Source organism: Osmia bicornis, chromosome 16 (assembly GCF_907164935.1).
Source record: "Osmia bicornis bicornis chromosome 16, iOsmBic2.1, whole genome shotgun sequence".
In the NCBI taxonomy this organism is placed as follows: Eukaryota; Metazoa; Arthropoda; class Insecta; order Hymenoptera; family Megachilidae; genus Osmia; species Osmia bicornis.
This window is the reverse complement of record NC_060231.1, coordinates 6,656,418-6,676,292: the sequence shown is the minus strand read 5'-3', so window position 1 is coordinate 6,676,292 and position 19,875 is coordinate 6,656,418. Positions and strand designations below refer to the sequence as shown.

The window sequence follows — 19,875 nt, the reverse complement described above, 5'->3', positions numbered from 1 at the left end:
GTCAAAGGAGAAAGATAAATGGTTCGAAGAGTACTACATCCGTAGGACCTTACAATAGATTTTTTTTAAATACAAACAGTGCACGTGTAATTAACAATTGCATATTTTTTTTGCACAGATTGATTCCCCTGTTAGATCTGCCTAAAAAAGTATATACCATGGCATAAAAATAAATTATTTTCCAAACTTTAAACATTAAACTCTTTCTCCCTTACTTTCTCTTTGGGCTCATTCTTCTTTCTACTTTTTTTTCAGTACTCTTCGAACCATTTATCTTTCTCCTTTGACATTTTATTCAGTTATCAGCTGAAACAGTTACATGGCCCACCCTGTATATAAATATATATATATGTATAAGATGTACGCATATAATATTCACGTATATATATATATATATATATACATAAACGAACATCGAGTAAGTAGGCTAAGATGAATCAATATTATGAGAGCAATTGATGGCCGCGTGCGATGCCTCATCATCCAGCTAGCCACGTATTACTTGACAACGACACAGGCGTTGCTCGAATCCACTCAACAACTTTTATTTTGCTACTGTACCTGTAGCAAATAGCCATTAGTGCAAAACAAATGAAGACTGCTTTCACCACACCGACCAGGATTAATACCATCGCTCCGGTGCTAAGAGTGTTGTTAGTTGCTTCTGAAACGACCAATTATTTCGTAACCTACGCGTGTCCAGATCGAACGACTTAATCCGCGTGTTTGTAATCTTTTCAAGGACGAAACGCTAGAATTTTTTCGAAAAAGAACAATTTCTTTCACGAGCTGAAGTATCCCTGAATAGATTGCGAACATTTTCCGTTCCCAACATCGTCCCTGAAACGCAACGGGACCAAGATTACGCGGTTTCTTATTCTCTATTCAATCATCCCCTGGTTCCAGGGGTGTATTTACCCTTAAGGCCCGCAGAGGCAAAATAAAATAAAATTTTAGAGGCATCCCTTCTGGCTTCTCTTGGACCGCGTAAGCTTGGTCGAAAAACGAAATTCAATGACAAATCGCATCGCTCGTCTCGAACGAAATAGATTACGATTCGAAGAAAACTCCCATCGACGATATTCTCGTGATCGATTTCGCTCGAAAGCAGGAACAAAGCATTAACGGCTGGTTGCAGCCTAACGAGGGGTACGATTTATTTCTCGGTGGGAGTCGAAAGTGAAGATAGGTAAGCTTATATACCCGTCTTATATATATACGTATGTACGGAGAACACATCGAATCATATGTGCACAGCTGTTGGTATGGCCCCAAATAATCAGTCGGCTATCCCGACGGGGAAATAGGGGGACGATTGTTCGTCTCATTGCGAATCACGTCCGAATGATCGAAAGAATGTCTGTCTTTAAAGATCACAGGGCACGGTAGAATTTCGCTGAATCAGTAGAACAGGTCAATCTTTAATCAGCCTCGACTTTTATTTAGTTTAGCATATCTCTGGGAGGAGGGCGAGTAATATTTATTTTACCATTATTACCATTGTTTTAAAATAAAGAAAGAATTTGTATTTATTTTCTAAGTCCATAAGGATGATATTAAGGCGCTTCTCCCTGGTCCGTCGCGCAGAGATATCGCATTTGGCAAGCTTCTCCACCGTACCGTGCGATTATTATGCGCAAATAGTATCATAATCTATAATCTATCGCTAAATTATTCGGTCGGTAAGAAATGGAAGCGAATGAGCTTCGATTTCTCCCTCGACAATCGTGGAAAATTGGACGGTCGTTAACGAATCACAACTTACCGTAGGGGGTCTCTTTCTTCACCAATTTAGGATCAGTACTATTTTTACCCGATGATTCGGTGCTAGACGTAGTGGGCGGGTGAGTCGGTATTTCCTGCACGATGGAGCAATCCGGTCCGCTCCATCCTGGATAGCAGTAACATTTGTTCGCGTTTGTGCACACCTGGTAGAAGAATTCGCTGTTATTTTCAACTCGTTCCCTAGCGATGAGAAACGTGATTTGCTCTTCTACTTACGCCATTTCCCGAGCACTCGTTGTTGTTGTGATTGCTGGGACAGTGTTCTTTGTCTATGAGCGGGAATCGACTGGTGCATGTCTGGTTCACGCAAATCTGGAACACCCGCAAGTTACCGAAACCGTTTGACAAACTTTCATCCGCGTTCTATTCGGCTCGTTTTACTAAGCCCAACGACACGTATATAGATCGAAGGTAAACAGGTTTGTTTGCTCGCTGTGCCACCGGCTAACACGGTATACACGGTTCCCTGTCGACTTTGCATAATCCGTTTTACAGCTACGACGAATCCGCGTCCCGGGTATCGTAGCCGAAAAGTGGCACGGAGTTTCGTTTAATTAACCACGGATAGGGAGGATTATAAGGAAACTTACCAAATTGTCGCCGCAGGATGTGCCGTCGCGAACCAAACCCATGCGCGGCATCTCCGATCCCTCCACCTTCCCGGTCGTCGATCTTTCATTCGAAACACGTAATTGGTTTAATTAATTCGATCTTAATTGGAAACGTAAGGGTACCACTTACTTGCACTCGTATTCTTTCCCCTTTATCGAGATGATGGTCCTCGAATGATCCATACCGACCATCACCGGCTGTTTGCTACCCTGTTGGCACTGAAGCGAGCCGCAACGGACGTTTCTAAGGAACGAGGGAGAATCGATCGTCTCGGTCGTAACCATCGGTCGAACGTAATTCAGTTTACTCACTCTGGCTCGCATTTAATGTAGTGACCGGAAGCGTCGGTGCCGCAGTGTCCAGTCAGCGAGCCCTTGGAATTAAATTGCTCGAAGCACTGTTTGTCGGCTACCACGCCACCGTATCCCCAGATTTGATCGCATTGTAGATTCAACGCCGGGCATTCGCCGTTGAAACAGTATCCTTGATCGTTCGAGCAAGGTATACCGTTCTTCTTGTAAACGTCCACGGGACATTGGCCCGACTCGCCGGAACATACTTCCGGCAGGTCGCACTCGTTCGTCGAATCCCGGCACACCACGCCTCGTTTCAGCAACTGCATTTTTACAGAACACACCAGGTCGGGTTAAACCTTTCTCTCTATTTACACTCGACTGGAAAGAGCTTTTTTTTCCGTTTATTCCACGCGTTTATTGTATTTCTCGTTATCGAGCACGTACATCTTTCGCAGCAGGTACGTTCGGCACGTTCCAAGATTCTTTGCCGATAGAACCGGGCTCCGGACCCGACGGTGAAGCGAATCGTGGGATTAGGGATGTGACGAAGCAGGAAAGATTCCCGTGTCACGTATCCTAAGAATTTCTTCAGTATTTTACCTTGCAATTGCTGCAGCAAGGACCGCTCGCGCATTCCGCTTCGGAGGTGAGCTTGCAGGTGATTGGATCGCAGCAAGGGTCGATCTTGGGGCATTCGTCGATCGAGCCGCAGTCGCATTCCTCGTCGTCGTCGATCACCTTGTTCCCGCAAGATGTCCTCATTTCCACCTGTCGCCATAGAAAGGAAGCAAAAAGCGATATTTAGAGTAAGTTAGGTATATTGGAAAATTTCGGCACTCGAGTCTTGGATCGAGGGTGGGGAGGAGTTGGGTTAGGTTGGGTCGGGTTACGTCGGACCGGTTCGGGCGAGGTGGGGGGAAATCGGATCGACTCGAGTGGGGTCGGGTTACGTCGGGCAAGGTTCGCGTCGAGTCGGACCGGTTCGGGCGAGGTGGGGATAAATCGGATAAGAATCGTGTCGGGTCGACTCGAGTGGAGTCGGGTGAGGATCGCGGCGAGTCGGACCGCTTTGGGCGAGGTCGGAGCGGATCGGGCCTTATCGCTACTAGGAAATACTCCTCAGAATCAGAACAAGAAAGTAAGTCAGAATCCTCCTCCAGCTATTCGCTAATTTACTTTCTCGCCAGCTTGAAAAGCGGTTCGCGGTTCGTTTCGCCGCGATCCTCTTACCGCCCCTTTCCTCCTACTTACCTCGTTCGGTTTGTTAAGAAGACAAAACCCCTTGCCGGCTCTCAACGAATCTATGTAATCCATTTTACTACACTCGGAAAACTTGTACGGTTGAACGTTTTCCAATCCGACGATCGACTGAGCCATGATGCACCCGTGCCAGTCGCGGCAGATGCATTCGCTCCCTGAAAAATCATTCCAACGTTTCCCAAATCTCATAAATCGTATAATCAAAATCGAAACTAACTTCTATCGTCATGAGCCATGCCGATATTGTGCCCAATCATGTGAGCCATAGTGCCGGCTAACAGATGAGGTTCGTACACGTTCAAATCGACGCTGATTCCTACGGCTTTCTGTTTGCAGATGGTCAGATACTCGGCCATCCCCAATTCTCCACCCGCGAATATTTCACCCCTGCGTGGAAAGTAGGGATATTTTATAAGCCAATCGATAATCCCTCTATCAGAATACTTACGTGAGAAGTTGGGTAGTATCTTCGTCCACCTGGTACATCCTTCGTACCGTGTAGTCGTTTAAATTCCGCAGAGCGATGCTGATGTCCATACCCTTGCTGATGTCCGCCTGGTTCATGCTCTGCCAGGTTTCGATGTATGTGACTGAGACTCTAGTGTTTAACGTACGGAAATACTGGAAATGTGAAACGATACGATTAACTTCGATCAGATCCAGGTACCACGATCGGGTTAATTAACGGTCCTCACCAAATCTGCGATATTGGCGACTTGGATGGCATCGTGAACAACCTCCGCTCTGGTGCTACCGTTCCTCTTCTCGAACTGAACATAGGGAAAAAGAACGTTTCCTTTCAGTTTTCCTTACCTCTGTGTCTAGTTCGATCATGTACCGATCTTTTATTTACGACACCGGGAAGGATCGTATCGATTCGTTTAAAGCTTCGATAACGATTATCGTTAAATCGGTATGTCGAGCATCGTACCAGGGAGTTTCCCAGACGCTCGGCTGCCACGAAACTTCGTAAACGACCCGGACGGCTCTTTGCTCTTAACGATTATGCCGATGATTGGCACTCGCGTAACTTCCGTCTATCGACTATCGGGGGACCGATAGGGGAACGAAGCGATACGATAGCATTGCCCCCGGGATAAAAGGAGATGGCGAGGAATAAAATTACTATACCATAGCCTTATCGATAATGATGGCAGTTTCGATGTATTTGGTTGTTTCACGGACGTCTCTCTTGTATCGATCGGAAGGGGTCTCCGATAGCCCCAGAACATGCTTCTGCCGGCGGCTCTTTGCACGCCACTCAAGGTTCCCCAAGTTAGCGCAGCCTTTGTTAGCCTTTGTTCGAGTTTCAAATATAACGTGAGGATGTTTCTGCTAAAAGAGAGGTCTGCATATAGTTAACATTCATCGAGGAGCTCGCTGCCCGCTTTTAACGCCGCCTCGTTCTATCTCTACTCGATTAACGGTAGTCCCTGCCATTTTTCTTCTTAATTATTATCCCACGATTCGAAATGAACGAGTTCGCGAGATTCTACTTTCCTTTTCTTCGCCCCGTTCTTACCTCGAGACGTTTTCATGAATAATAACGAGGGCGCAGCTCATGCATAGAAAAACAACGTCTCCACTTGACTGGTCCTGTTTCGCGGAGGACGCAGCCGGTTACAAAATTTCCAAACCAACCTCGACGCGTTTCGATATTCAACGACGACCTGGTTTTCTCGACGAGCAAACAAGACGACGATTCTCGGCAAGAGGAAATTCGTCACGAGCCTCGTAAGAAATTAACCCTGCCTCGGTGATTCCGAGTCTGGCATCGGTTCCGGTCTAACTAGCGCGTACGAACAGCTGTGTCGAACAACCGTACCGATTTACCAGACGAATCTGCTTAACGCGATCCTCTCGGTTCGTCTGTCGCGGCGACGAAACCGAAATGGATCCAAAGAACGCGACGTGTTTGCAGTCCTCGAAACGGCTTCACAGGATTCGCTTCAACAAAGTACCTCTTTGATTCCACGTTTTTTCGCCCGACCGCCAGGCAAATTATTTCTCGTGCTATTCGTTAACCCTTTAAATCGTTTTCAGTTAGTTCGAACGTTTCGAGTGCTCAATGAAAAATCGTGTTTTTTTAACCGGAGGTAACAAGTGTATCGGGTAAATGTAACACGTTGACTGGTTCAGTGGAATTGGACATATATGATCAGACATGTTAAAATTAATTATTATATTAAGGGTATAGATGATTAATTTACGAATTTAAGCTTCTAGATTAATAATTTGGAAAATGACGGGTACCCGAAGAAAATATGACGGGCAAATTTTCGAAATCCCACCGGACCCGATCATTACTCGAACGCGCCCGACTATTACCCGACCCAAGACCCGAGTACCCGAAGAAAATATGACGGGCAAATTTTCGAAATCCAACCGGACCCGATCATTACTCGAGCGCGCTCGACTATTACCCGACCCGAGACCCGGGTACCCGGGTACCCGAATTTTCAAATTGAAAATCTGAGCCAGTCAACGCGTTTAGAATAGAAAAATAATAGTAAAATCTCTCAGGAACAGTTAAACTGACCGATAGATCGCCGCCATAAAATGGATGAATGACGAATGTCTCGTTGCCTAAATGAATAACACCGCTGACACCGTTACACGTGTGAAAAGCAGCGCTAGCTCCTGGATAATCCCTCACGGTTCCGTGATAGTAGCAATGCTCTATCTCCTGAAAAAGAGTTGACAGTGAAACGATAAACTCCCGGACGTTGATTCGAACGTGTCCGTTACCTGTTTTGAACTTTGTTCCACGCCGTCGGCTAAATAGTCTTTTTGCATAATATTCGGAGCTAGAAGTTGCCTGTAACACAGAATCGCCTCGATCAAGCACACCCTCTAGACGGGGGATGGTAAGTTGCGATCGGATAAGAAGCGGACAGGAGACGGACGGAAGGTAAAAGCGTACATATAAAAAGGATCTTCGTATCTCGAGAAACCTGATTACGTTCTCGTCATGCTGTCACTTACGTATTTAATTCTAAATCTAGGCGAAATTTATGATTAAAGGCCTTGATCAAAAGGGACGTCCGATGAAAATGTCTCCCCGTCTGAAAATTGAAAATCGAAGGAAACTATCGTTACGTCTGGTTAAGCGTTTTCGAACGCTTCCCCCTATCTCCGTTAATCGTTCGACTTACTTTCATTCTGCCTCTCGAATTTTGATATCCACCCTCTCCGTATCCTCTTTGAGGAAACTAGAAACGTGAGAAAATTTTCCTCGATCAACGATCGTCGAATCTTCTTCATCCCCGTAGCCGAAATTTCGGATAAATCAAATTACCTTGGATACGCTGACTTCTCTCGTGGATATCCCCATTTTCTCGTGATGCCGTAATTGTACTGGATAGATGATCTGATAGAAATGGGCCCCGATATTTCGTACTAGCTCTTGGTTCTGTCGATATTCTCGTAGTAGTCGTTCGACCTCACCTGAAATCAATTTCCCCGTTCAATCGAACGTGCCGATTCCGTCTCTTTCGATCTCTAATGTCATATCTGCCGCTTTTGTCTCGGCGGAGGAAGAACCGTCACCGCCGATACCCGATCGAGGAAGTCCCTCGCGGGACGAAACAAAAAAGCGGGTAACGATCGAAACGTTTTCACTTTGATCCCGTCGCGAACGTATCGTAGGTGACAAGGGTTCGCTCGAAGAGGAATCAAAGTCTCCTCGGACCGAGTGCAATTAGCAGATCGCGTCGAACGTTAACTTTGCTCCTTTCGCTCGGTTCCCGTGTCACCCAGCTGCGAATGAGTCGAGATAATCAGTGAAGGGCCTCCTCGAAGCGTGTAGCATCTAGTTTACCCTCTTATCGAGTGTCCGGGGCTTTGCCCGATTTAACCCGACCCATTCAAAATGAAGTGTATGGATAATTACTTGCCACGCTTCCCCTCCCTCCCGTCCCGTTTCCACCCCCTCTGTACCCGTCCCTCTTTCAACGCGACAAGACGTCGTCGTGTAATGAATTATCACGCGTCGTGCCGGTACTGTCACTCGAATCGAGTACCCCTGTACACACGGTTTCAATCTCCATCCTATCCTATCTTTTTTTATTTTACTGCCACCATTTTCGTTCGGTCGACACGGTTAAACGATTCAACCGGCCGCGTTTCGCTTTCAATTTCGAACGAGAAAAAGAAGGTTTAGCCGTCGGTCGGTTCGTAACACCTGTTGACGAAATTGCGTTTAGCTACCGCCGGGATATGGGCGTCGTTTAGCCGAGGAAACGGTTGCGATAGCAGTTATGCTAATCTGTTGCTACTAACCCGTAACATCGCGTTAACGTTCTCCACCTACGAGTGCACGGAATTCCTGATAAAATTCAATGAAGCTAATCAAACGGACACGGGGAAGTTCGTGTTTCCCTTGATCATTTATCATTTAGGTTTAGATCGATAGGGATGTTTCGTAAGGTGGTGCGGTAATCCGAAAATTCGGGCCGGGAAAATTTTTTCGGGTATCGGTCGTTATTCGACTCGAGGTTCGGGTACCCGAAATTTTGGATATCGGGCATTACCCGATCCGAGGTTCGGGTACCCGTAATTTTTTTTCTAATTTTTCCAACAAAAATCCAAATGGAATTTCCATCGTAAAGTTCGATCGACAGCGCCTTCCGGTATTTCCTCATCAGAACAGCTGCGTACGAAAGTACTTCACGCAATTTCCGGTCTCGTAACGCCGGGAGAAACTTCGAAAGTGCGCGTGGAGAAGTTTCGAATCGAAGACGCGACGTATTTTTCGAGCCGTTCGTCGGAGAGTAGGTATTCCCTTCTTTCCTACTTCCTCGTCGAGACGCGGTTTGCAGCGACGGGAACGGACCGCGTAGCCAAGGAGACGCAGCCGGTGAATTGAATTTTCAGAAGCGGTAGTAACCGATTAAGCTCGGCTGTTCACGAGGTTGTCAAGCTGGCAGGCAGTTTATCGTCGTTCCCTGTTACGTACGTTTGCTCGTGTAAAGCCGCGTCGCGCGACTACTCGGAAGCGGGAATCGCGATTAATTGAAGCTACACGACAGGTTATTACATCCCGTTTCGCGGCCGACGAAATTCACGGCGAATTTACTTTTCGACCCCGCGACACCCTCCGCCCCCGCGCCCATCCACCGACCCCGTCCATTCGGTCAGCTACAAGTGTAACGAAATACCGGGATGAATATTAATTTTCTTGGGAAACGCTTGCGAGAAGGTTCTCCTTTTAGTCGCTCGTTTGCAATTTAAATCCGAACACTTTTTCCCCCCTCGCGGGACGTCAAACAGGATTGTCCCGTGGAAACGAAAGAAACACGCGAACAGCCTCGTTAAACAAAAGAAAATTGTACGCCTCGAAATACCAACGAGTTACAGCCCCGTTCAAAAGTCGACGTTCTTTCCACCCCCTGATTCATATAGATTCGACGAGGGTGGAAAAGATTTTGACGATCGCGCAATCGCGATCGGTTCCATCATCGGCCCGCTTTTTACGGCTCGTTGCGTCGTCCTCTCCTCTAAAATTTAACCCAATTTAAGTTTCGTGTTTCCAGCCAATCACCGCTGTTGACTTAACAATAAACCATTCTCGGCCCGTCCGAGAACTAGATGTAACCGTAGATCGAGTTTCCCAGGGAAGTGCTGCAATGCGGTCTCCTCCCTCCCGTTGTGTAGTTCGACGCGATCGCAAACCAGATCTCCACGATTCTTCTTTTCCAGTTGTTCTTAAACCCTTACGATAATCATATAATGATTCATTTTTTAATCCAATAAATGCATATGTAATGCATTTTAAATTAGGATATGCAGTCGGGTCTCTTGGTATGTTAAGGGTTGATATTTCAAGACAGCTTTATGGTCATTATTCTTAATTTTTTAGAGTGCGGGTACCCAAAAATTTATGTCCCATTGGGGTCCTAAATTTTTATCAAGTCTGGATGACACTCTGAAAATTTGTCTAATACACAAATTTATTCGGGTACCCGACATTACCCGACCCGAGACCGGGGTACCCGAATTTTACCCCCACTCTCCCATAATTTCCACGATAGCATGAATACAAAGGAGGAGGAAGAAGAATGGTGGCACGAATCCTAGTCGAGCGTTGCGTTTCAAAAGGAAAGACCGACTTTGACGAGAAGTTTGCACGCATTGTGCATTTACGCGATCGTCTCATAACTTCCCCTGCGTTTTCTTCTAAAGAAAAGGAGAAGACGTAAGATGAACGTAACTCTTGCTTGTTCGCAAACTTTCACGAGCAATCTGGAAAATTACCCTGCAACACTTACCGCTGGGAGTTTCTTCGTTCCAAAAGGAATCATCTAAAGTGTAGTCGGCTTCTGTGAACAAAAAAGATGAAACAGGGAATTAGATGGTAGTAGATCAGCGTTAAGGAGACGCATGCGTGAAATAAGGGCAGGTGATTCGAATCGATGCACGGGGGGGATGCGGAACGATCTAGTTCCTCCCGGAAAATTTCCAAGTTCGCAGGGAAAATTCCTATGGGAACGTACCCGTTCCGGAACGAAAAGCAACTTGTACCCCCAAAGGAATTTCGGACGGGTTACCTTGGGAATTTTCCACGGGATGGGAAAGTTTTCGCGAAAGTTTCGAGACTACATGCACCGGTAGAACGATGGCAGCGGAACGTTGCCCCGGAAAAAAAAAAAAAGATTGCCAGACCGTCCTCGAGACTCGTGTTATCGAAAAACGATAAAATGTCCGACGTTACGCACCCGCCAGCGACGCTTTAATTTTAACCCAAGGAACAACAAAGGAGGAAGCGTTTTCAAGGAAACGAACGTAATCGGGTGAACGGGTTCGAACAGTTTCCCGAAACCACTCGGCCCGCATCGGAAGCGAAAAGTAACGCGCTTTATCGGGAAAGTTTTTAATCTCTTTATCTGCTCGAACTTTGATACCGGTGTTATTAAAAGCTGATTCGCGTTTCCAATCGCGTCCGCGTGAAAACACCTATCGAACCTCGTTATAACATCAAAATATTTCGATGATAACATCTTTCAATTTTTAAAGATTGCCTTTTGATTTTTTATTCAATTCGAAGGGTAGGACGAAGCCCTGAAAATTTACCCGGTACATAAATGTATTTAGGTATCCGAATTTTCGGGTACCCGTGCACCCTTAAGATTTTAAATTTTTTAGCATGCAAAGAGCGTTGAGGTCTAGAAATTTATATTTTGGACAAATTCTCGAAATCTCGCCTAAAGCCAATAAAATTCCTAACTCGATCTAGGTCCGAATTTTCGGGTACCCGCAGCTCTGATTTTATTATTTTTATCAAATTTTATATATCAGATAAGTAGAAAAATTTCCAATAATATTTCCTCTAGAAATTCGAGTGCCACCCAATACCAGCGTACGACAGTGAACATATTAAAGAAGGTTTCGATGCGAACGACTCGAGACTCGTTCAATCTTCTCGCAATTCCAATGCACTAGTTTACTTCTGTATCTCAGCTTGATGCATACAGAACGAGCGATTTCGAAACAGCAGCATCGCCATAAAGAACGATATCCCTTCGTAAGGACGTACGGTGGATCTCGACCTAAATCTGATCCAGGATCGCGGAACGATGCTGAACGCAGCATCGCAAACCATTTCGAAGGCAGGATTTTCCGAGTCGGCGGTTCCCTGTTCTCGTAAACCGTCACGTATCGCTGCAGCCACCAATCAGTGACCGTCACGGTTCGTCGATTTTCTCTCCTCGTACAACCCCGTTCGCCAGCTGCGCGTTTAGCGCATTCGGCAAAGTTGCGATGTCTGCGAAACGTCGGTCCAACGAGGCGTCGAACCGCCTCGACGATAGATCCTTCGTTTTTCCGGAATTTTCTTGGGAATCAATCCATTTCTTTTCTCGTCCATCTCGTCGATTGGAAAAGGCGCGAAGAATACACGTGTCGGTGCGAAAAATATAGGAGAACCGAGGACAGCCAACAGGGTAGGGGGGATAGGAGGAAACTTTTCTCCAAAGTTTCATTAAAGCACGCGAAACTTTTTCATCTCCGTAGCCATCCGGGGGTTTCATAAAATTCATAAAATGGACGGTGTGCAGATAAAAAGACTGGCTTTCCAGTGGCCTAGTTCGCCGTGGTATACGAAAAATAAGCCCGAGGCGAAGAGGGCCTCGAATAGATGATAGTCAATGACGGTATTTCTATAGGGGCTCGGCCGTGGGCAAGAGAGACACTCAGGTGGAAGGCGTGTACGGGCAGAAAAATTCAGCCGGGGGTAATCGACGCGCTCGAAATTACTTCTGTTTCCCTCGTCTCTTCCTTTCCTTTCCTCTCATCCTTCCTTCCTTCTTTAATAACTAATCGTCCGGTTAGAGTACGTTCCCCTCTCGAAGGTTGAACGCTCTCTCGGCCGCCTCTTTCCTTGATAAATGTACACGGTTTGTCAGCACGCGACGCGACCGAAGGGGGATGAAAAAGAAAAAAAATGAAGGAAAACGAATTTCACCGTGGCTTAACCTCTCGATGAATCCTCCCCTTACGATTTTCCGTCGAAAGCTCTGTCAAACGAGGGGAGGCAAATCGGGAACCGCCTCTCAACCCCCTCGCGTTTGTTCGAATCGTTCCAGCAACGACTTTGAACACAGCACTAGGGTTACAATTGTTCCCTGCACGCGACTAAATCAATTTCATTGACCGAGGTACCGGGGGCGGGCCTTTCTTCGTCGTACCGACAAACTTCTCGAGTGCTTGTTGTCGGCGAAACACGCTCCGAGCGTATTGTACGATCGAGCAACAGGGCTGGCCGTGGCATAATGCTCGGGCGTTGAAATTAAACGGTTCAGAAATTCCTGTAATCCTACTGGTCGACGGAGCAAACGGGAATGATTTACGGGGAACGAGTACAATGAAAGATTTCATTAACAGGTTGACTCGCGTTGTGAATTTCACCCTTGCACGGGGTCAACAGTGACCCAAATTTAAAAAAAAAAACATATCCAAGGGTATTAACTTAAAGTTAAATGTATAATTTTGAGATGCAAGGTTAGATTAAAATCGAGTCTCTCTCCATGGTCCGCCATCGAGTACGAAAAATACTGAAAGGGTGAGACAGGGAATCCCGATCGAGAAAACACCCCGAAGAAACGTACGTCTGTTAGAGAAATAAAAGAAAAGTTTGCCGCACACCATCGGGGCGATTAACTCGACGAAAAATTGGCCTCGCCGCGACGAGGGATGAAAAAGAAAAAAGGAAAAAAGCGGAGCGTCGCAGCCGATGAACTCTTCGCTCGTACCTTTCCGCCTCGGGCCTTTTAACGATTTCGCGCCCAGACTCCGCTGCTTTCGAACGCAGACAAACGCTTCGCGGCAAACACTCGCGCCTACTTTTCCGCCGGAAATTCCCAACAGCGTGGAGCGTACGATGATACGAGGGCAGGGTGCACGCGCGGCCACCGCCGCGACGCTCCACAACGTCGAGCATTAATCGATTCACGGAGATTCGCGTAATCCGTTGTACAAACCGTCGAAGCAAGGACGACAATAGGAGACGATAGAATAGCACGAGGTAAACGAGGATCTGCCAGTTTCGTGGAACAAGTGGCCGCAGCGATAGAGTTGTTCCTTTGAAGCGAAATCGCTCCAAAAAGCTTGCACCCCTCCCCCTTTCCTTCGTCTTCTTCCCTCCCTGGAACGGGCATCGATTCGATTCGCGTTTTCTCTTTCGCCCAGAGAGGGATCGTAGAAACTGGGACAAGCTACGGTAGTTTTTCCTTTTCCCTTTTTTTTTCATCCCCCCCCCCCCCCCTCGAACGAAGACGGGTCAAATTGGTAGAAGGAAATTTATTTTGCTCACGACCACGAGTAACCGGAGCATTCATGGTCGAGAGGAGCGTGTGGCTCGTCCAGTTGTTCGCGTGACTGGAATTCAATTCGATTTTCTCGCCAGAAACAAAGTGATTATTTTTTTTTTTTTCTTTGTCTGGATGAATTAAGATCGAGGCTCGATAATATTATCGTTAGAGGAATACGGTGGTTAGAAAAAGCGACGTTTTTTTTTTCTTTTTTCTTCGCCTAGTAACGGTTTGAACTCGATCGACTCGAGTCTCTTGGCCTTGTTCTAATTGTTTCAAGTAAAATTCTGTGCACGCTGGGAACAAAGGGACCGCGAACCCGACGTTCATCGTTCCACTGTCTCGTTAATGTGATCGAGCGTCGGGTTTCGAGTAGGAAATAAAATTTGACAAAGTCCTTTGCCTCTGTTTTCCGTGGCAATTAAATTTTTCCCTCGGACCATCCCTCCTGCGCCCTCTCAACCCTCTGGGAACCGTCGAATTCGCGTTCTCGAACAGTTTTCGGAATATAAACGGAAACTGGCCGAGAGAACAAAGCGCGGCTGCTCGACGTAAAGAAAAACGTACGACAAACGGCCCTTACGATAGCTGCTACTCGAACGAGAGATATTCTCGTAATTAGTCGACGCCTTTGATATCCTACCGATCAAATGTTCCCTCCCTAAAGTGGAAATTATCGAGATGAATTCGATTCGAATCGCTGATCATTGGACTCGATAACTGACCCGTGAGGAATCGAGCAAAGGGCCGACCAAGTTTCGAGGATTCACAGGCTCGTGCCTTATGCTTTCTGAAATATTCACTTTATTTACATGTATACACAGGCCGCGGGGCGCTTTGATGCGACACGGTTCCCATTATACGCTTACGTTCATGGTATCTGCACGCATTTACATACTCCGTGTCGTCTGGGGGATTTCCGTGGCGGAATACCGATGGATTCAAGCGAAGACGACGCGACGGAGGCGCAAGAAACGTTTGAGTTACAAATTAGGCGGCGAGGTCGCCTTTTTGCTTATTTCGAACGTAAGTCTCCGTCTAGATATTCTATTTCGAGTAGGTTCCTTTTAAGGGTGCGCGGGTACCCGAAGATTCGGGTCGGGTAGGGTCGGGTAATAGTCGAGTCGAATCGGATAATAGTTAAGTCGGGTGGTACCTTGAAAATTTGTCCGCCCTGACTCGAGTATTACCCGACCCGACCCGGGTATTACCCGACCATTAATTAACCCGATTCCACCCGAGTATTACCCGATCCAACCCGACCCGACCTAAGGTTCGGGTACTCGCACACCCCCACTCCTGCATGAACTTTTCAATGAAACGGCTAAACTAATTTAATAGTAGATAAACGATCGCGAGAGCAATCGAGTTGTTATCGATTTAAACGAGAACACGCGAGGATAACGGAATCGGTGCCGACTAGAAGCGATACATATTTGTTGTCCCTCGTTCAAGCCCATCCGGGCTGGCATCGATTCGTCCGGAGTATATTAAATTCTCGATGCTATCGGACGAAACATCGGAATCGCGTGCCTCTCGTAAACCAGCCCCCACGTATTTATACACCACTTTGTTTTCCTAACTAACCCGGCAAGTCCTGTCGTGGCTTAAAACAGCTTAACCGTGCCACTCTGTTTTGCCATGCCGTGGAACGACCGGTCCTCCAGTAAGAACGTTGGAAAATTGAAACGTTCCCCGGGTCGTTAATCGAATCGAAACGTTTCTTTTCAAGAAACCGACGCAAAGGGATCCCCTTCTTCTCCCGGGAACAACGAGGATGCTTTCATCGCGAAGCTCTAATGCTTTTTACATTATTACGGGTGATAAGCTGCTTATGCAAACTGCGTCGCCGTTTCCCGAACTAACGTCTCGCCCGTTGGTACTTTCCGGAATTAACGAGCTACCCTTCGCGATCGCGACATTATCCCGATCGGCTTTGTTTATTGTACAGGACCATTCGAGCGGGCCTGGTTCGCGTATTAACTTACGAACGGCTAATAAATGGAAGCTGCGGGGGTTGCGATTTACGAGCCCTAGAGCGGCCAGAGATCGATCTAATCCATTTTCGTGGCCGACCGAGCAGCGTGGACGAGACATCGGATATTTTTCAACGCAACATCGCCGTTGACGTAACTTCCCCGGCCCATTCAGTGTCCGTTTCGAGGAAGGGCGTAGCCGATCGTCGAAACTTCGACCACCGTCCAAGAAACTGGAACGTAGCAAACTCTGTACAGGAGAGCAGGTTGCTTGTAAAGTGGGCGCGGTTTACCCCTTTCCAATCGAACAGAGCATTCTATCCGTCGCTTTTGAAACAGTCCCTTTTGGTCCTTTCAAATGGAATTTCGAAAAGGTTCGACGGCTTTGAAGGGGAATGCTGGAAGGTCCGCGCTCCGTTCTCCGGCGAGGACAATTTCGAAGTGGACGTCGGTGAAAGCGGTTCGCCGGTCTATAATTTATTTCCATTAGCCGAAAATAGCTCGGACGTGTAATTCGATTTGGCGGGAAACCGTGTACGCGTCGTGTATTTTTTAAGTGGCTACAATTTTCCGTTAAACGCGCCTGCCGGCCGATTACAGGCAGAGGGGCGGGGGGGGCAACGGTGCCGGTAAATGGAGCGTGTCGATATCTTCCCATACTCTGGTCTGACCCTTATTAAATTTTCATCCGATTCGTCCGTACCGCGTTCTCCGAGTTAGACGCGGGCCGATACCGATCGGCGCTCGCGGTTTTGCCCGCAGTGCTGCCACGACGTGCAGTCGCAGACTCCGGGCAGATAATCGGAGTTGCTCCGCGACGAAGATAGATAAATAGATAAGTAGAGGGAGGGAAAGAAGAAGAAAGAGGCAGAGGGAGGGAGAAGGAGAGCCGGATAACTAGGCCGAGAGGGAACAAGAGAGACGGTGTGGGGTGGAGCAGCTGGAAGGAAAGAAAACGGGACGAGAGGGAGAGAAGCGTGTAGACACAAGAGGGTAGAGAACGAAGTTGAAGAGGGGTTGAAACGTGCGAGCCAGACGAAGATGGTGAAATGGAAAGAGAAAGAGAAGGTGGCGGCTAGGTGAGGCGCGGAGGTGTACGAAGGGGATGAGGGTGAAAGAGAGAGAGACGCGGATCCCGGAGCGTTCGGTACCATTGCATATCCCGCACATCTCGCAGGTGCAGGGCGTGGTGCCTTGTCGGCAATATCGATTACAAACCCGGGCGGTTGCGCATTCACGTCGACACGTGGACGTGGACCGGCAGCCAGACTAAATTTGTGTTGCCCTATATTTTAGGTTCCTGCACTCATCTGCCTCTCAAAGATTGATTGCTTTTCCCTCCAGCACCCCGAGTCCGCGGCCTATCCTCCAACACCGACGGACGCGCTCGAATTTACGGTCTGCGCCGTCTGCGATCACGACGTCTGGCCCTTCCCTTACGCGAACCTCGAGTGCGTGCAATCGGGGCAGACTGAACGGACCCGATTGTTCCCAGCTGCAACTATTTTTTCTACCATCCACTGTACCCTTCGCGCGTCGAATTCGCCGCAATCGAGCTTAGCGGTTTTCATCCTCCTCCCCAAGGAACAGAAACAGGACGTCGACTCCTGTCCTTCCCTTTCTTTCCCTTTCTTTTCTTCGACCCACCCCCCCCGTTCGCAGCCGAGTTGCACGAGAGTCCGAGTCGATACTCGAGCCACCATTTTTATCGCCACTCGGGGCTTTACCCACTTGTGTTTCTGGATGCTGCTTGAATTTACTCGCCGCCGGATCTTTGAATCCTTGCCCCCTTTGAAAACTTTACAGAACAGTAGGAATCGACCGAGTGGCTACTTTACTCCGGGAACGTCTATACGGAATCGTCGTTAAAACCCCGATCGATGAATCGATCGACGGGGATATCTTTGCCAGACGGTTTCCCCGTTCACGGAGTTACGAGCGCATCGGGCCAGGGAACGGTTTCGCCGCTTTATCGATCGATCGACGCGTACACGCGTCACTGTACGCGCGGTTCCGCCGAGCGAAACGGCTCGATAAATTAAATTTCCCTGGAAACCGGGTGATTTTTCAGGGCTGCACCGGATCACCGTCATCGTCATCCACCTTCCTCCCCTTCGTTTGAAACGATCGGCGAAACGAGCTCGGGGAAAAAGGGCAAACAACGCGCAACCAGGTAATCGTCGTGGTGGTCGTTCTCTTTGGCGGATCGATTTCGTCTGGGAAAGAAAGCCCCCAGGGAGGGCGGGGAAGGAAAGGCCCCGTTCAACTTTCGTGATCGTCGAGTGGCGTACGTTTCTAACCTCCGACACTCCACCCCCTGCTTCGCCGTTTTATTGAACTTTAACAGTTTGCTAAAACACCGCTTAACTGCATGCCAGGCCCGCTAACCGCTTGATCGATCGACGTTTAAACGTCCGCCTGTCAACCGACTTCGATCGTCGATGGATTTATTACCGGCGCGTCGATTGTTTTTCTCTCCCCCGTCGCGTTTCCCAAATGGAAAGGCGTTTCCCTATTCTTAAATTTACCTTACGTAAATCCGCGCCGATTACGAAAGACGCGGTTACGAACGAGCACGATAACCGGCCTCGAAGATGCCGTCTCCGTTACGCAACGGACGATCGATACCCGAGCGAAACAATTTTTCATCGTTCCACGAGTTTACCACGCACGAAAATCCCTTTTCACGGCCGAACGAGATGCTCCGCGCCGTTATCCTCGCCACGTACGGTGCATTTTAATCCGGCCAAACGGATTCCCAGAAACGCGTCGCGCTATTACCGCGAAATCTTTTCAATTCCAGCCTGGCCAGATTTTCAGGAATATCTGGGGATCCTTTGACTCATCGCGTACGTAGAATTATTGGAAAGTGATAGGAGTATCCGAGAATTCGGGTACCCGGGTACCCGTAGTTTCAGGACCCGAACCCAATTCAAAAGTCGATATTTCATTTGGGACGCAATTAAATTTGTGATCTTGAGTCTCGGATCGGGTCGGGTAATGATCGGGTACCCGAGTAGATATTCGGGTACTCGAACAAATTTATCTACTAGACAAACTTCCAGAGTTCCACATTTAGTCGAAAAAAAATCCCCGACTCGAGTCTCGAGTACCCGAATCCACGGGTACCCTAAAAAGCAAACGAAATAACGTCCAGTTTACGATGGATTTAAAAAAGAAATAAAGAAAAAACACGGGGAGAGGATCGATTGTCATTTTCATGGAAACGGAGGATTTTAATGCTTCACCAAATCGCCAGCAGCGTCGATAGATTTGTATTTAACTTGAAAAGCAATTAAGCTCGAGTTCCGTGGATGGATGGTCGTCGGTGTGAATTCGAGCGATTGGATTGCACGCTGACGCGGGTACAAGTTTCCCCGAAACGTTTCGCAAACAACGTCGACCTCGCAAGACTTCCCTTAGCCCTCCCCTCGTGCTGCCCTTTCCACGTGACACGGTCATTTTTCTTCGGCTTTGCTGGCGAACGAACAAAGAGAATAAAGGTTAGAGTGGGAAGAGCAACGGGAGGACAAAGTTCGATCTCGAAATCAATCGGTCGTTCGAATCGAAGCGATTATCGGCAGACGGTAGCGGGTTAGCTTTTCGCTTAATCGGTGGCACGAGTTCAACCGAGGACGGATGATGGATGGTGCTGGGTAAAAGTTGGACACGAGTGCAGCCAGTATATAGCCGCAGTTTCCGCGGTCGTGTAATTAATAGTCACACATTTGCATCCGGCTGATATTATTCTATGATCAACGAGTGAAACTACGCCGAGTGTAATTGAACTACACAGGCGCACCGCGCGTCTACGTCGGACGAAAATTATTAATTGAACGGGTACCACAGTGCCAGCCGAACGAGGATCGATGAGTCTCTGCGACTGACAGAAACGTACCACTTTACAGCTGTATTATATTCCCTCTTGTGTTTCATCCACCGATGCGCTCTTTGAATTTCCTCCGCCCCCCCCGCCATTCCGGGTACATCTTGCGAGCTACCAGAATGAAATTTCTGCTTTCTTCCATTCGTTAGTTTATGGATTTCTAGGGATGCAGGTGGGACCTAATCATTACTCGATCCGACTTTACCCGACCCAACCCAACCCGACTCGACTCGACTCAATCCGATCATAACCTG

The 19,875-nt window shown here is 47.7% G+C and overlaps 1 protein-coding gene across 4 annotated transcripts in view; it reads right to left on the bottom strand.

Moving 5' to 3' along the window:
- LOC114879959 (disintegrin and metalloproteinase domain-containing protein 12) overlaps nt 1–19,875 on the bottom strand; it is a 44,465-nt gene that overhangs the window by 10,498 nt on the left and 14,092 nt on the right. For 2 of the 4 annotated variants that reach the window (XM_029195428.2, XM_029195430.2), the window contains exons 2-18: nt 10,223–10,273; nt 7,252–7,400; nt 7,109–7,165; nt 6,939–7,042; nt 6,702–6,771; nt 6,493–6,639; nt 5,085–5,285; nt 4,649–4,723; nt 4,402–4,574; nt 4,171–4,340; nt 3,945–4,108; nt 3,294–3,461; nt 2,709–3,013; nt 2,527–2,640; nt 2,376–2,457; nt 2,002–2,097; nt 1,766–1,928 (exon numbers count right to left, since the gene is read on the bottom strand). In XM_029195428.2, the coding sequence (XP_029051261.2) occupies nt 1,766–1,928; nt 2,002–2,097; nt 2,376–2,457; nt 2,527–2,640; nt 2,709–3,013; nt 3,294–3,461; nt 3,945–4,108; nt 4,171–4,340; nt 4,402–4,574; nt 4,649–4,723; nt 5,085–5,285; nt 6,493–6,639; nt 6,702–6,771; nt 6,939–7,042; nt 7,109–7,165; nt 7,252–7,400; nt 10,223–10,273 (2,289 nt within the window). Of the gene's footprint in view, nt 1–1,765; nt 1,929–2,001; nt 2,098–2,375; nt 2,458–2,526; nt 2,641–2,708; nt 3,014–3,293; nt 3,462–3,944; nt 4,109–4,170; nt 4,341–4,401; nt 4,575–4,648; nt 4,724–5,084; nt 5,289–6,492; nt 6,640–6,701; nt 6,772–6,938; nt 7,043–7,108; nt 7,166–7,251; nt 7,401–10,222; nt 10,274–19,875 lie in introns of all 4 variants that reach the window. The other 2 variants (XM_029195427.2, XM_029195429.2) reach the window with 2 other exon arrangements.